We start from the raw sequence: 17,974 nt of genomic DNA on the forward strand, positions 1-17,974 counted from the left end.
AAATGGATCTTATGAAATACTTGTAGTGTAGAGGGGACTAGCTGGACTCACCTGTCCCATGACAGGACACAGTGGTGCGATCTTGTGAACATGGCAGTGAAAGCGGAAATCGTTTTGGCTACCTAAGCGGTTATTGGCTTCTCGTGTGGTCCTGCCCGGTGATGTTACGTCAGAATGGTGACTGGTCTCTTCAGTTTTTGATGGTTTTATGTGTGAGGCAAAGGAAAATTAAAGACTGCGGTGTACAGAGACATGATGCGTTATAGTTTGTTAGATAAGTATCGACGTTTCGAAAATACCTCCTTCCTCAGTATTCCTTGGTCCGAAAATTTGTAGGTATCCACGGAACTACACGGCGTCACACACCAAAGGACAGTCTAGATACTCACCACAGCGAGGAACTGAAAATTCACGCTGATATAAATTCATCTTAAAATGATCTTGATAGGCCTAATTTCTCGTAATTAAATTCACGCCTTGGTATTCTGGTTCTCAATTTGTCTAACTTGGTTCCAAATGCGTTTTATGCTCCCATTTTTTTGTAATTTCATAAAGGTGAAACATTCTTATAAATAACGTTGCAAATGGCCATATCGTCAGGTCAGTTATCAATTGAAATATTTCACGGATAAATATATTGTCATTTACCCATTGTACGATAATCCGTGCCATAGCTCAGACGGTTAATCTCTGGGTTCCCACCGCTGTAGCTCGGGTTCGAGCCCGGGTCTGGTCATGTGGGATTTGTGGTGGATAAAGTGGCATTAGGACAGCTTTTCTCCGAGTACTTCGGTTTCCCCGGGGGCACGCGGTAGCCCAGTTGGATGAGGCACTATTCTACAAGCCGGAAGGTCGCGGGATCGAATCCCTATGAGGTGAATTCTTTTTTAAGTGAACTAATCCTTCCAGCCGCACTATGGCCATGGGGTCGACTCAGCCTCTAACAGAAATGAGTACCAGGAATATTCTTGGTGGTAAAGGGCGGCCGGCGCGTGAGACTTACAACCTTACCGCCATCTATGAACCGATTGTCTAGATAATGTGGGAACCTCAACGTCTCAACCCTATGGGCCTTCACGGCCTGTTACAGGGATACCGTTCCTTTACTTTACTTTACTACGGTTTCCCCTGCCAATTCGCATTCCACCGCTCCACAGTCGTCATCCATTATCTGGGGCTTGTACAGTAGGCCAAACAGTGGCCGGAGTACCAACTGGACTCAGTCTCACCGCATAAAAAATATACCTTAAGCTGTAACTGTGTGTTTTTTTTCCTTGGCACTACAGCCCCAGTCGGCCTAGGCCTACCTCCATGAACTCCGTTCACTCGGTTTTTCTAGAGTTTACACGTTCGGTAGGACTCCTTGGGCGGGTGATCAGCTCGTCGCAAGGCCTCTACCTGTACAGAAACACAGAAAGACGCACACACACACACACACACACACACACAAAAAACACATCCATGCTCTGAGTGGGATTCGAACCCACGATCCCGGTTTCCAAGCGAGCGAAGACAGTACATGCCTTAGACCGCTCGGCCACCGTGACCGGCTACTGTGTGTTTTTAGTGTTACAAATTCCGAACTGAAAGTGTTTTATACCTCTTCTGTTCATTGGCCCGTTTAATTTGGATATTTTTATAAGACACACCGATTACTACGAAATAAGACAAAACCCATCAGACTTCTTGAGGACGATCCAATCGCTACAGTTAAGTAAGGCAGCGGTTGTGTTATGGTCGATGCCATTTTGTTGGTGAATTTATTGCCACAGAATATTATACTGTGTATGGTTCGCAGAGGCTTCCAGTCTGCACCAAGCTTAGCAATTCAGAAGATGGTATCATATAGAAGTTAGGTCAGGATTTTATGAAATGATAACAAAGAAGACAGATAAAATCCAGCTCCACCATTTCAATGTTTTCTGTAGGAGAAGGGTGGAGCTACTGTTTGATTCTGTCCAGGAAAGGGGGGAGGGTTCACGAGACAGCATATACGCTCAAGAAATTGTACCAAGAGGTCATTTAGATAGAAATATTATGGAGTTGATCTTCTGCAGTTGTTTCAGCAGCCACTGTCAACATTTTGGCTTGGAATTAGATCTCTGCGTGCGGCTGTAAGATTTTCTGGATGTCTTGCCCGATTTTTATTCTTTCTCATTCTTTTCGTCATCCTAATTATTTTTCCTCTCTTTTGTTATCCTGTTTCTTTCATATATTCTTGTCTCTTTGCTCCTTTCGCGTTTCGATGTTGAGTTCATGCTAATTTCTGTTTCTATCTCCTTCCCTGTTATTTTTTTTCCCCCTAACTCCTCCATTCTTGGGAGCCGAGATAGCGCAGTCGGTATAGCAACTGGTTAAGGGATGGATGACCGAGGGATCGGAGTTCGAGTCTCGGTAGGGCCAAGAATTTCATCTTCTTAAGTCCACACTGGAACTGGGGTCACCCAGCCTCCTATGCAATGGGTACCGGGGGTGAAGCGACGGGGGCGTGAAGCTGATCACTCACCTCCAGCTAGTGCCGAGGTCAAGAAATGGCTCTATACATCCACTCCCCCATACGCCTTCATGGCGTGGTGCTTAATTGGTTAAGCACAGGGACAGCTTTACCTTTTACTCATGCATTCTAGTTCTCTACTATTTAGGATCCTGCATTTTCTGAACTTATGCACGGTTATCAGCCAGTGTAGCGTGGTAAAGTGACCCGGACTCCAAGAGACGTAACTTCAATGTGATGGGTTTCTTGAGAGTTGTCTGGAAGCTAGGCTGTAGCGTCCTTCCGATACCAGTCCGCAGTGATTGTCTCAGGCCCCCCATACACACACAGTTTGGCCTTCCGATCGACCTTACAGGCAAAACTGTGACAGTTTACCCCCTCCCTTTCCTCCCCATACACGCGCAGATAAAGCGGCAGGCTTCTTGCCACAATCACGGTCTTCCAGCCTATAATGTTGAGTCACACACGTCACGTGCTACGGTCTTGCAGGCAGAACTGACGGACTGACGGTTTTCCCACAGGCCAAGAGTCCAAACGATTGGCCGGCCGGCCGTACCACACACGTGGAGGCCGAACTGGAGGCAAAACTGTGTGTGTATGGGGGCCCTCAGGCACAGAGCACACGTCCAAGTGTTCTTCGGCTCCATTTCAAATTTCCGGGAAATGAACCGAGCCGTTTGACAGTCTCAGCACCAAGCCATCATGGCGTGTAAGAGAAGTGGAGGGAGTTCGAGTTCCAGTAGGGGCACAAATTCTCTCTTCTCCACACCGTCCATACCGGCTATGGGGTTCAACCAGCGTCCTATCCAATGCGTACTGGACGCTCTTTCCCCAGGAGTAAAGCGGCCGGGTCATGAAGCTGACCTCCAACTAATGCCGAGGTCAAGAAAACGTAGCTCTATACACCAACTTCCCTCTACGCCTTCATGGCGTAATGCTTAATTAGTTAGACGTAGTTACAGGAGGAGTGGAGGTATAGTCCACTTATTCTTAACCTCGGCACTTGGAGCAGAATGGACAGCTACGGCCGCTTCATACGGGGTCAGTGTGCCCCGGTCTGGGCATGGCTGTAGCCTGGAATGAATTTATGATCCCTTGACCCATAATCGACCGCCTCTGTGGTGTGGTCAGAGTTCCTGGCTACAGATGAAGAGGTCCCGGGTCGATTCCCGGCGCTACCAGATTTTCTGAGAAGTAGTGGATCTCGAACGAGGTCCACTCAGCCTCGTGAGGATAATTGAGGAACTACTTGAATAGAAATAGCGGCTCCGGTCTAGAAAACCGAGAATAACGGTCGCGGGGATCCGTTGCGCTGACCACGCCAAACCCTCTATCCGCAAGAGTTGACACTAATTTAACCGAGAAGCGGCGGTCTCTCCGTCGGTATAGTTCGCTTGCGGACTACAGGCCACGGAGTTCTTTTTACCCATAATCTGTTATTTTATTGACTGAGCTATCCTCCCTCTGAGCTAGTAGAAACATCTTTAAATATCCGAAGACTCACAAAATCCTGTATATTACTATTTCAAGTGTGCCTATGGAAAGGTGATGGAAATGTGTTGTTATAGATTTAGAAGTTAATAGTACTGAAACAGACAGAAATGTCGAACATCCGGCTTTGGTGATGACCTTCCCTCAAGATCCTCCCATTTCTTGCCTTTTTTCCCCCTCTCTAATACCTCTTCTTGTTAAAGGTGTCTAACAGCTATAAAAATTGGCATCGTAAGAAACCTTTCTCCCACCTTCGAAACATTCCAGCAACGGAGAGCTGTGTTTTGCTGTATTGACTGATGTCAGGGTAGTTTTTGGAGGTGAAGGTCGTGACCACTGCCAGGAGGAGAAGCCAGCAACCTCTTGGCATGGCTAGCAGCGTAGACAGTACTTTCTTGGAGCATCCTAGTGGCCAGCTAATGTAATAGGCCAGTGGGCCAACCCCTTGTGCCCGCCTGCCAAGTGGCACAATCACAATAAAAGTTGGCTCCAGTCGATGAAGGCAGAGTGGCCGTCGGCGGTCAGCCGAATGACGACGACGTTGTGTGTGTGTGTGTGTGTGTGGGGGGGGGGAAACGGATCATTGTAAGTACGCGCGTAAGAGGAAAGCGATAAAACATTATCAAGCTGTACGCTACATCAAGGGCCACACGGGCATCCCACACCCCGCTAGTGTTGGCAGACGAGAGTTTTGGCAGTTGGGTTGATGAATGAAAACACATCACATGGAAGTGTTTACAAGGTAGTTCAGTGACTTTAGCTGGAACAGCGTTCAATTTGAAAGGACCAGGTTTCATTCCAAGTCTGAGGAATTGGAATTTATGTGGAATGTAGTAGGTGTGGTGGTTAGGCCGCGCCATAGCTCAAGCGGTTAGTCGCTGGCTTCCTACTGCTGCGGCCCGGGTTCGATCCCGAGCCTGGCCAAGTGGGATTTGTGGTGGACAGAGTGGCGCTGGTTCTCTCCGAGTACTTCGGTTTCCCCTGCCAATCTCAATTCCACCAAATTCTCCAACATCATACTCACCCGGGGCTGGCTACAATAGGCCAATCAGTGGCCGCCGTGCCGAGTGGACCCAGTTGGACTCCACCCCCAACTAAGCAAATCTTAAAAAAAAAGTGTAGTGGTTATATTATCAGTTTCATGCTGTTCCTTCTTACAGAATTTCCTCGTTTTCTCGGTCGGTCATCGGTGTCAGCATTATTATCGACATTGATCAACCTCAAAGCCTTCAGAAGGCACTGAAGTGTTTGAGAACAAATTTCTGAGGAGAATATTTGTACCTAAAGGAGAGGATGCAATAGGAGAATGGCGAAACTTACACAATGAAGAGCTTCATAATTTATACTCGTAAATCTTTATTGGTAAGGTGCTAATATCAAGGAACTTGAAATGGTCGAAGTATTAGCATATTCGAGACCGTTGGGAAAAATTGTGGAATAGTTTAGTCGGAAAACCTGATGAGAGTAAACCTTTCGGATGACATAGACATAAGTGGGAGGATAATATTAAAATTTACCTTAAAGATATGTCATACATTCTGTGGCACAGACGTAGGATTTTACTCGACTTTGCATGTTCCCCGTTATTCTGATAAAAATCGTGTATAACCTCGAAATCGTGATTATATACACTAACATAAAGATGCACAACCTTTCTTAAGTTTAAAGTTACTCACCTGGCAAAGAAATATTGATCTGTTATGGAACTCGAATGTTCATTGCCGCGCTTACAGTATCCTCTCTTCGAACCTCAGCCGAAACCAGGTGAACCTAGCCATCAACATCACATCCTGTTTCTTTGAGATCCATTTTAATATTATCATCTCATCTATGCCTATGGGCTTTCCGACCAAACTTTCGTATGCATTACTTTTCTCTCCTACACATGCTACGTGCCTATTTCATCCCCCTTGATTTGTTCACCCTGATATGGTTTGGTAAAAAAAGAGGGTAAAATTTCGCTTAGTGGGAGGTGGAGTCCAACTGGGTCCACTCGGCAAGGTGGCCACTGATTGGTCTACTGTACCTGCCCCGGGTGATTATGATGATGGAGAATTTGGTGGAATGGCGATTGGCAGCGGAAACTGAAGTACTCGGATAAAACCCGCCACAGCGCCACTTTGTCCACCACAAATCCCACTTGACCAGACTAGGGATCGAACCCGGGCCACCGCTGTGCGAAGACAGTGACTAATCGTTTGGGCAATGGCGCGGTCGAAAAAAGAAGGTAAAGGTATCCTTGTAACAGGCCGTGGAGGCCAATAGGGGTTGTGAGACGTAGAGTTCAATATTTTCTAGACACTCGGCTCACAGATGGCGGTGAGATTGGCAACCTTACGCGCCGGCCTTCCCATACCCCCAAGAAGATTCCTGGTACTCATTTCTGTTAAAGACTGACTCGAGCCAGAACTGTATTGCGGCTGGAAGGGTTAGGTCAATTGAAAAATCCAATGACCTCATCGGGAATCAAACCCTCTACCTTTCGCTAGAGGTAAATTTGTCCCTGTGCTTAACTAATTAAGCACTACGCCATGAAGGCGTATGGGGAAGTGGATGTAGATCCGCATTTTCTTGACCTCGACACTAGCTGGAGGTGAGTGGTCAGGTTCACTCCCTTGCCGCTTTACTCTTTGGGAAGTACCCAGCGGTACCCATCGGATAGGAGGTTGGGTGGACCCCAGAGCCGGTTTGGACGACGTGGAGAGGAATTGTAACAAAGTAAATTATGAAGCTGGCCGGTCACGGTAGCCGAGCGATCTAAGGCATGCACTATCTTCGCTCGCTCGGAAGCCGGGATCGTGGGTTCCAATCCTACTCAGGGCATGGATGTTTAGTGTTTATGTGCGTTTTTCTGTGTTTGTGTACAGGTAGAGGCCTTGCGACGAGCTGGTCACCCGCCCAAGGAGTCCTACCGAATGTCTTAAGATCTAGAAAAACCGAAGTGAAACGGAGAGTTCCATGGAGGTAGGCCTAGGCCCAAATTGGGGCTGTAGCGCCACAGGGAAAAAACAGTTATGAAGCTCCATATTGTGCATTGTCCTCTGTTTTATGTTACTTTTTCTCCCTTAAATCCTTAAACTCCACTAAGCTACGAGCTTGTGATTTGCCTCAGCAATTGAATTATTTCTGTTTATTTACAGGATGAATTCCATCCTTTCATTGAAGCCCTGCTGCCATATGTGAAGTCGTTCTCCTACACGTGGTTCAACCTGCAGGCGGCGAAACGCAAGTACTTCAAGAAGCACGAGAAACGGATGTCGCTCGAGGAGGAGAGACGGTGCAAAGAGGAGCTACAGGTAGGTCCGCCATCTCCAGGCCCACGGGGCTGCAGGATATTTTCCGGACGTGCGCCTAGCAACCTCATGGACAGACATAATTTAGTTAGTCGTCCTGTTTTCCTTGCACCACTTTTTGTTGCCTTTTCATCGCTATTTACTTAATCGGAACCACAAGCAACGTGGTGATTCTTTCGGAATTCCGTTTATTAACACAATATAATCACGAAGCCCGGGAGGGCCGTGATGTACCGTACGTAAAGGTATCTAACGCTTCCTTCTACGCACATTTCAGGCGAAACGTAACGTTTCCTTTCTTCGTTTAGTACATAAACCTACTTCGAGTAATTTTAAGTTCTCGGTAAGAGCAAAAGTAGGGCTGTGCTATAGCTCAGGGGTTAGTCGCCTGCTTCAGACTGCGGTGACCCGGGTTCGAGCTCGGGTGAGGTCATGTGGGATTTGTGGTGGGAAAAGTGGCACTGGGGCAGGTTTTCTTCGAGTACTTCGGTTTCCTCTGCCAGTTCGTATTTTCCCGATTGCTCCACAGTGATCATTAACTACGAAGTGGGGCCGGTAGGGCCGCGCCGTAGCTCAAGCGGTTAGTCGCTGGCTTTCCACGGCTGCGGCCCGGTTTCGTTTCCGGGTCTGGTCAAGTGGGATTTGTGATGGCCAAAGTGGCGTTGGGGCAGGTTTTCTCCGAGTACTTCGGTTTCCCCTGCCAATCTTCATTCCACCAACTGCTCCACAATCACCCTCACCTATCATCTGGGACTGGTACAATAGGCCAGAAGTGGCCGCAGTACAAGGGACTTAGTCCCACCCCACTAGCAATAAAGAAAAATAAGTGGGGCCGGTACAGTAGGCCAAGCAGTGGCCGCAGTACCAAGTGGACCCAGTCTCACCGCATGAGAAAAATAAAAAGAGACACCGGGCAAAGTTCAGAAAACAGAAAGAGGAATGCAGTAAGATATTCAACTTAGGCCCATATCTTGAAGAATTAAACAGCTTAAAATGTATTTGTAATAGGAAGTTTATGAGTGACTTTGTGTGTGTGCTCGTGCGTGCGTGTGTTATTAATGGGATCCGCGGACGTAGTTACCTTCAGTGTCTTAAAGGTGACACTAATCGTTGGCCTCTACGCATCATTCGATAACACAGATACTTGGGAATAGAACGCGAGAGCACTGAGGGGACAGTTTATGTAATAAATTAAGACGGGTTTGAGACTAGACGGCCGGGGTTCGATTCCCTGGAGGGACAAGAGGTTTTTCTTTTCGCTACATCGTCCAGACCGGCTGTGAGGCCCACCCAGCCTCCTATCTAGTGGATAATTGATGTCCTATCCCTGGGGATAAAGCGACCTTGGCTTGAAGCTGACGATTCACCTCTGTGCTGTACGGTTACTATATCACTGCTTTATCCTTAAGAGAAGCTGCAATTTGCTCACAATGTGTATTATACTTGTACCTTTCATTTGGCTCTCGGAATAAATAGTGACTCTCCCCAGACAACGTTAACCGGTTGGTGTGTGTAATGGATACGCAGTGACTTCCCTGTGAAGTAGCAACTGCATTCTTTAATGTTGTTTATGCCTCGGTAGGTTCAAGTAAGTAGAAACTTCTACAAACTCCTGTTAATTCGGTGGTATATGTGGTGTAGAGTCCGCAAGCGGGACAAGTAGTTACCAGATTGACACGGTGCGCATGCTTCTGCCCATCTGAAGGTCAAGCTTTGTGTCCTACCGTAAGAGCTGCAAGCCAGTAGTGCAGGCTTTCGTTAAAGAATAAACAATGAGACCAAAGATAATAAAATTAAACAGAGAGTGAGGCTTTCATAAGGATAATAAAATGGAATGAGTTTGAATTCAGACAGACTGCTAATTGGACAGGCCTGTCAGGAAGATGAGAATTCTTGAAGACCTGAAAAGTAGTTGACGTGCTATATAGCTGCTGCAAGTTCAGAAGCTCCAGTCGTACAATCAACCATCCGGACCGGCATGTGAGTTCCAGCACGCGTCAGGGAGATGTGAAACGTGACAGCCCTTGTGCTTCTGGTTGCATACTGCTGTACGTTAGCGGTAGACACAAAGACAGGCGCTGCGATAAGGTAACTGGCCGTCTATTTGAAGACCGGAGTTTTATCTCCGGCATGGGCGCCAAGTGCAGAACTGCTTTCGTCTAATACAGTGACTTTTTCTGTGATATGACAGTCTTACATCATGCTCGTATTTAAAGAACTCAGCAGTTCACTGGAATCTCGCAGTGTGTTTGTATGATATCAGTCTACTTATGGCTGTACAACCCTTGTGGACCTTGGCCGCTTTTTCAGTTTCTTAATCTGGCCACAGTCTGTAGGACTCCTTGGACGGGTGATGAGCCCGTCGCAAGGCCGCTGCCTACACACAGAACAACACAAACACCGACTAAACGCAAACATACATCAATGTCTCGTGTGGGATTCGAACTCACGATCCCCAATGTTCGAGGGGGTGAAGACGGTTCATGCCTTAGACCGCGCGGCCTGTGATGCCACTGTGATCGCCATAGTACGATATATAGACTTTATAAATGCCTTGTAACTGCTGAGACCTGTTGATGTCGGGAAGAAGTGATAGCAGAAAATGGCTGCACGGACTGTTTCCCTATTTGTTCTCTCTCCTATCTCAAGACTTGTACGAAATTCGGCTGAATCAGAGACGGCAGTAAGGATGTTTGTATCCAAGATGTCAGTATCCTTACAGTGAGAGAGGGAGATGTAGGAAGTATAGCAGAAGAGTGGTTGAAAGTGAAAAGTCATGGGAGAAGTCAATGGCACATTACTGCGGGGGCGGAGAAAGAACATCGATGCGTTAGAAGGTTCGAAGGCTTTGCCCACTTTTCCTTCTGATAGGTAAAGTAAAAGTAAAGCTATCCCTGTAACAGGCGTGAAGGCCCACGGGGTTGTGAGACGTCGAGGCTCCCACATATCCTAGATAGTCGGCTCACAGATGGCGGTGAGGTTGTCAGCCTTACGCGCCGACCGCCATTTGACCCCCCCCCCCCCGNCATAGTGCGGCTGGAAGTATTATGTAAATTGAAAAAGTCCAATGACCTCATCGGGAATCGAACCCGTGACCTTCCGGCTAGTGCCTTAACCAACTACGCTACCGCATGCCCCCACCCCCTTCTGATAGGAGGGGTGGAAATGACGTTAGAATAATTAGAAACAGTGGATTGAAGAGGGACCGCGGAATTCTGATTTTCCGAATTAATATCGAACTGTATAATTTGGAGAAATAATTTTCGTGGCGTTGGCAGCAGTGGGGCTTAGTCTTGATGAGTTGAAGTCGGGAGGGCTGCATCAGAAGAACCCACTACCAACTCGGAATTTGAGAACAATCTCAACATTTAGAAGAATACCGTTTTCTGAGATGTGGCGCCATATAGATCTGGCGTGAACCGACGTTTCGGAGGAACGTATCGCCTGCATCTTGAGGGTAGACAAATCCGCGAGCGGGGAACCAGCATCAGCAGGTGGCTGCAGACGTTCCTCTGAAACGGTGGTTCACGCCAGATCTATACGGCGCTACATCCCAGAGGACTGCATTCTTCATGGTCACATCCGTGAAAACCTCAAAGCTTACATTCTCAACATTTGCTTAAAAGCAGAAGAAAACCAAGAAACCCTATGTCAAGATGGCATGTCTCAGGACCTCCCGGACGCTGTCTCCTAGCCAATAGTCCGACATACAAAAGAATATAGGAGGATTCCTAACGCTTCTCCTACGTATGTGCTGTTGCTTTATTGATAATATGAATTAAAATTCACGCATAACAGTATTGTTTCTGTCTTGCATTGCTATATCGTGTTAATATTTACCAGGGCGAGGAAACCCAGGCACCAGCCTGGAACACAAAAGCCATTGGAGATGCAAACACGTGACAAAGGCAAGACAACCCAGGCACCCACCTGGGACAGAAGAGAGATACACATAGAGCGGGAACAAGGGACGGCAGTTGTTTGGGGGGAGCAATACGCATGTGCAAATAGAACCGGGACGACGGTGAGGTAACCAAGATACCCGCTGGGAAGTGAGAGGGATACCTTGCCTTGGATGCAAACACACAAGAAGCACATACAGTTCGCGCAGACGCAGACGTTCAAGACACCAAGAATTTTACTTCAGTTTGTTTTTCTTCTCCCGTCCATCCGGATGATTCGAAGTCATCATCAAATTCGTCTCTTGATGAAAAGTTTGGTCCGGTATTGAGAAGTTGAGACATTTCGGACTCCAGTTCGGTGTAACATGAAGTTGTGCAGAGGCCATCCAATCACGCATGCGTCAGACTGCATAACCACTCCTCAGCTGCATATGCCTCAAAGGTCTGTCACTTGATGCAGACACGGAACCTTAAAAATTCCGTACTGGCCTACGAGTATCCGTTTTCTCTTTTCAGCTCTGCCTCTTACCCTAAAGGAAGACCAGAAATACAGGTGGTTGAAACAAAGTTCTTGCTAGAATTGTAACGGTGTGAGCGGAAGTGGTGATTGTGGGATGTTACGTAACAGTAAACTTAGTACTTCACGCAGGCAACCGAGTGGAGTTAAGATTGTGGATTCAAGAAGTTATAAGAGACATTACGTGTAATTCGGATGGACAAAACAAGGAATAACTACAGAATTTTAGTCTGGAAGACGTCTCATGGTTGGCTGAGACTGAATGATGTGAAGATGATGTTAATTCAGGCATGAGGGAAGTAATCTGAGAGGTCACGCGGTCGCTGTGGTGTTTCTGCGACAAAGCTCACACATCACTAAGATGGAGCTCATAAGGAAGATGCTGTCCCTACAATCCTGACCTCAGAAAGAGCTTTCGGCGCTGACATTTCGTGCTGGTCTTCGTCTCACAATTTTGTTGTCGCGACAGGATGAATGGACGGCTACACAGCACAACAAATTTCTGGTAATGAAGCCATCTGTCTTGGTGTATCTGCCCTTGCTTGCGCGCATGAGGGTCGGGCACACTCGCCTGACGCATGCTCATTTGTTACGAGGTGACCCGCCACCTGTGCGTGTCCACTGTGGTGTACCCCGTACTGTTTCACATATGCTGTTAATATTCCCACATTATGACGAAGATGGCCGTACATTCCATCTTCATGGCACGTTGCGCGACGTCGTCACAGATGCCGCGGTAAGGTATTCAACGTCGACGCACTCCATTGTACACATTTATTTAACCGTTTTCCTCTTAGTTACAGCTTGAGCTGTTACATGCTTGTTGTTAAGACTGCCTATATGCAGCGCGTTTTATTGAGTTTTTGTTAATACAATATTTTGTGCTCTTAATTATTTTTATGTAATCTTGTGGTCTAGTGGTCAGAGTTCCTGGCCACAGATCCAGAGGTACGGGTTCGATTCCCGGCGCTACCAGATTTCTGAGAAGTGGTGGCTATGGAACGGGGTCCACTCAGCCTTGTGAGGATAATTGAGGAGCTATTTCAAGGAAATAGTGGCTCTGGTCTAGAAAACCGAAATGAACGGCCGTGGGGATCCGTTGCGCTGACAACGCGACACCCTCTATCCGCTAAAGTTGGTACTAACTTCGCCGACAAGCGGCAGTCGCTCGGTCGGTGTAGTTCGCTCGCAGACTAAAGCCACGGATTTTGTTTTATGTAATCCTGTTAGAGCTTGAGCCCGTTACATGTTTTTGTTTCAAGATCTGTACTGGCTTGCTTTATTGAGTTTTGTTAAAAAATATTTATTACTTTTGACGACCTTTTTACCATTTTACAGTCTCGTCCAGGTATATTTTAAATTAATTATATAGTATGAGCCGATTATCTAGAAAATGTGGGTGCCTTGACGTCTCACAACCCTATGGGCCATCACATCCGGTTACAGGGACAGCTTTACCTTTTACTGTATTTTATAGGGGCACTGTGCTACAAGCCGGAAGGTCGCGGGTTCGATATCCGAAGAGGTCATTAGAATTTTCAATTGACTTTATCCTACCAGCCTCACTATGGTCCTGGGGTCTAGTGAGAAATGAGTACCAGGAATCTTCCTGGTGGGTAAAGGGCGGTCGGCGCGTAAAGCTGACAATCTCACCGTCGTATATAAAATGAGAGAGCCTCGACGTCTCACTAACCTATGGGCCTCCACGGCCTGTTACAGAGACACCTTTACCTTTTACTGGATTTTATGAAAGGAAGATCCACCATGAACGATGCCCAGGCGCATATAGGCATCAGCACTGACGAACCTACAGTACACAGTCTGCGAGACTGGGAGGTGGATGTACCGCTGCAGGATGGTGTGTGGTGGTGGGCTTTGGTATCATCAGGATCTGCTTAATTGTTCAGTGGAACTCTCTCCGCATGCTGCCTTGACTGCGTTTTGCAGAACATCTTTCATGAAAACAAGCTGAACTGTGAGTACATGAGACTGGCTTTGAAGTAGAACAAGTTGTAGGAGATACAGCCCACCCCTTACAATACTCAGCGTCTAGGAGATTTATTTAATTAAACGCTTGTGTATTACTACCTGCTGTTTTTATGGCGTATCGTATCTCTTTATATGCTAGGCTGCTGAGACAGCGAATACGTAATATTGTGTATACCACATATGGGCAACATTGAAATGAATAAGATTGTCCCTCCGGGGAACTGGTTATACCTCAGTTGCTATATGCGGTTAATTATAAACAAGATCATATATACATGTCTTATTTAATGAAGAAATAGAAAACCATAGAAGTTGGTTAGTATAAGGATAAATAAAACACAGAATAGAATCCTGTAGGCTTGTGGATAATACTTGTTAGCCCGTTTTCATTATTTAAATAATAAAAGTAGACTTATGAGATGACCTTGCTCTCTGTATGTCTGTGTATCCCCTCTCATTAACTTCTAAATGCCTGAACAAATCTTTATGAAACTAGGTATGCATATCGTGGCACCTGAGCCCATCTTATTGGAGTACTTCGTTAGTCTCTCCAATCAGTCCGTGTCTGTATATGTATTCGTTATCGTTGCTAGGCAACGGCTCTGTAAAAATGTTACCGCTGTAAGGAATACACACGCAACAATAGGAAAATTTTTGGGCGCGTCGTTTTCTATGGTGTTCGTGCCGTATCAAAGGAAATACGGAATGAGTATTTTCCAGAACTTCTTGTTTATTTGTTAAAGTAAATGGACGGTTATCGTGATTTGGAAATTTAGTTCAAGTATCACATTTAATACACTTCTGATAATTCACTTATGAATGAGGTCCAAGACTGCAGCGTACTTAAACGCTGATGACGACTTTAACCGTAACTAAATACAGTGACCTTGAATCTAGGCTCGAACTGCCTTCACTAGCTCTGATGTCGATATCAGAGCTTCGAAGTATATTCAGGCAATACAGTTATATGCCTGCGTTTCCATGAATTGTGATGTGTAGGTGGAGGACTGATATACCATCCAGTGAGCAATGCTAAGGACTCGACAGATTACGTACAGTAAAACGTAAAGGTATCCCTGTAACAGGTCGTGGAGGCCTACAGGGTTGTGAGACGTTGAGGCTCCCACATTTTCTAGACAATCGACTTACAGATGGCGGTAAGGTTGTCAGCCTTACGCGCCGGCCGCTCTTTACCTTACCCACCCGAAGATTCGTGGTACCCATTTCTGTTAGAGGCTGAATCGTCCCCAGGGTCATAGTACAGCTGGAAGGTTTAGGTAAATTGAAAAAAAAATCCACCTCATTGGGATTCGATCTCGGGACCTTCCGACTTGTAGCATAGTGCCTCAACCAACTACTCTACCGTTTGTCCCAGATTACGTTTGAAGTAGCGATGGAGGTTGAACTAAGTAACACGACATGGAGGAAGTTTCCCAATGAACTGCTTATATTCTCGGACAGTATAGGGAGCAGTGAACACTGTTGGATCAGATTCGACAGGAATACATCGATACGGGAGAAGAGCAGGGCGGAGATCAGATCAGTGATCAGCAAGAGGAGAACTGACAGAAGCCTTCGTGTGGCGTAGTTACAAGGAACATTAGCGTGTGTTCATTGTTCGTAGTTCGAAGTGTTATAATTATCGTGTGTGATAATTGTCTGTAGTTCCGCCTGGCGTAATTCGCCAATTAAGAGCTCAGTTAAGGCCGCAGCCCAGTAATTATTAGTCACGAACACCCGGACACGTGACAATATGTAGATTTCTATCCACGTAGTCTACAACATCTAAAACTTCTTCCCTTATGATGCTAGACCATCGTCAGAGACCTATAGAACTACACTACCATGGGCATATTCTAACAGAGAAAGCTTTATTTTACTGAAAGCTCAGATTGCAGAAGATTAATAAATAAGCAGGAGACGGTTGTTGTGGGTAGTTATCACGGTACTGGGGTGGCCTTAAGACTTGATTACTTGTTCAGTTGGTAGCTCTGATGAACGTTCACTGGCTGTAGCCCGTTCAACATGTCATGTTTCCACGATCTACAACATGCTGTAATATTTTACAACTAATTTCGGCCACCAACCGCGATGTCAGTGTGACAGCTGAGTTACTGCAGACAGGAAGAACCAAGGTCAGTCGCCTCAAGATGAGTGTGGCTCTGCGGGAAGACGCCTGCCACCTATCTGGACGTCGCTAAAATAGACTCTGGGCTTCTTTAATGACCCCTAATTAACTGCAAAGGATTTTTTTTCCTGTGGCGCTACAGCCCCAATTTGGGCCTAGGCCTACCTCCATGAAACTCTCCGTTTCACTTCGGTTTACTAGATCTTACACATACGGTAGGACTCCTTGGGCGAGTGATCAGCTCATCGCAAGGCCTCTACCTGTAGACAGACACAGAAAAGCGCACACAAACATCCATGCCCTGAGTGGGATTCGAACCCACGATCCCGGCTTCCGAGCGAGCGAAGACAGTGCATGGCTTAGACCGCTCGGCTACCGTGACCGGCAACTGCAAAGGATATTTAGCGCAAAATTATATAATTATGAAAATATGATTTTGGAATGGGGTTAGAAGAAGGATAGTGATATGTTTTCATGTGTCCATATTTTTGGAGTACGTGAGGGAAATATGGAAATGTTGAGTCACGGTGGACCGTTCGGTACAGAGTTTAAACCCGTGGATCTCCCGAATGCAACGCATGGCTGATAACTGCTCGAGTGTTCGCTTTGCTAATCTCACTTGGGTAGGCTGTGTGATCCATACATAATTTCAGTTTTACAATAATATAACAATGCTTGCTACTATTCTGTCCAGAACCTTTTGTCTTCTCGACTGCTGCCTAGAAACATAAAAATTTGAATATACAAAACTACAATTTTGCCTGTGGTTTTGTATGGGTGTGAAACTTGGTGTCTGACATTAAGGGAGGAACACAGACTGAGGGTGTTTGAGAACAGGGTGTTGAGGTGAACATTTGGACCGAAGAGGGATGAAGTGACGGGAGGTTGGAGAAAACTGCATAATGAGGAACTTCATAACTTGTACTTTTCTCCAAGTATAATTAGAATGATCAAGTCAAAGGGGATGAGATGGGCAGAGCATGTAGCATGAACGGAATGAAGAGGAATGCTTGTAAGATATTGGTGGGAAAATCTGAAGGAAAGAGACCAATGTGAAGACAAAGACGTAGATGGCTAAACAATAAGATGGGTCTTAGAGAGATAGGATGGGATGGTATGGATTGTATTGATCTGGCTCAGGATAGGGACCAGTGGAGGGCTGTTGTGAACACGGTAATGAACCTTCGGGTTCCATAAAAGTGCTGGGAAGTTCTTGAGTAGCTGCACAAATAGCGGCTCCTCAAGAAGGTCTCAGCTCCATGAGTGAGTGAGTACAGTACTGTGGCAACCATCACCATTAAAGGGAGACACAGCTTCTCTGCTGTTGTTGGCCTGTATAAAATTATGCGTAGTGATTTGCTATGTAAGTGTTCATTCATTGAATGGCGCTGTTACCAAAATTGGGCCAAGGCCTCAGCTCTGGTTTCTACCAGCCACTCGTAGATGCAAGAAGTGTTACAGTTCTGTACTGGTTAGTAGGACGGCTACGTCTGTTGCTCTGTCCAGCGAAGATGTTAGGAAAATTGAAGATAACAGCAGATTCTGTTAGCACGTATTTAGATGAGTTACTTATATATTTACTTTTGTATGGTTGTGAACACTGTAATGAACTTTGTGTTCCATAAAATGCTTTGAATTTCATGTGTGAGAGGACAACTGTTGGCTTCTCAAGAAGGACCCAACTCCATGGAGTTATTTTATTTATCGTTTATTTATCGACGCTCTCAGAACTAAGATTGTATAGCGTCGTTCGGTAGATTGACTAGGACAGTTTAATTGGAAAAAGTGTGTAAGGAAGCGGTCGTGGCCTAATTCAAGGTACTGTCCCGTATATACACATATATTTCCGTCTCAAATGCGATTATATTTTTTATTTACTTCTTCTTTGTTACATGTTTCGGCCCTACTCGGCCATCATTAGGCAACTGTTTCGAATGTGAGACAGTAAAATTTGGTCATGAGTCCCACGGGATTTGTCCCTGAGAATGACTGCACTGGCGAGGGCCAGCAGCAATTGTAAACGACAGGCCCATCCTCTCATCAGAATGTATGTTACATAAGGGCTATAACCACCAAATGTTAACTGAAAAATAAAATTACTGGTCGTGAGTCTCAAGGGATTGTCGCGAAGATGAACTGATTGGCGGTAAACAGCCAGTC

General features: G+C 46.0%; 1 protein-coding gene across 11 annotated transcripts in view; it reads left to right on the plus strand.

The window, feature by feature from the left end:
• LOC111872121 (nuclear factor 1 X-type) overlaps positions 1–17,974 on the plus strand; it is a 636,309-nt gene that overhangs the window by 411,242 nt on the left and 207,093 nt on the right. For all 11 annotated transcript variants that reach the window (XM_023866148.2, XM_023866057.2, XM_023865735.2 and 8 more), the window contains one exon: positions 7,126–7,281. In XM_023866148.2, coding sequence (XP_023721916.1) covers positions 7,126–7,281 — 156 coding nt within the window. The remainder of the gene's footprint in view (positions 1–7,125; positions 7,282–17,974) is intronic.

Source organism: Cryptotermes secundus, unplaced genomic scaffold (assembly GCF_002891405.2).
Source record: "Cryptotermes secundus unplaced genomic scaffold, Csec_1.0 scaffold112, whole genome shotgun sequence".
NCBI lineage: Eukaryota > Metazoa > Arthropoda > Insecta > Blattodea > Kalotermitidae > Cryptotermes > Cryptotermes secundus.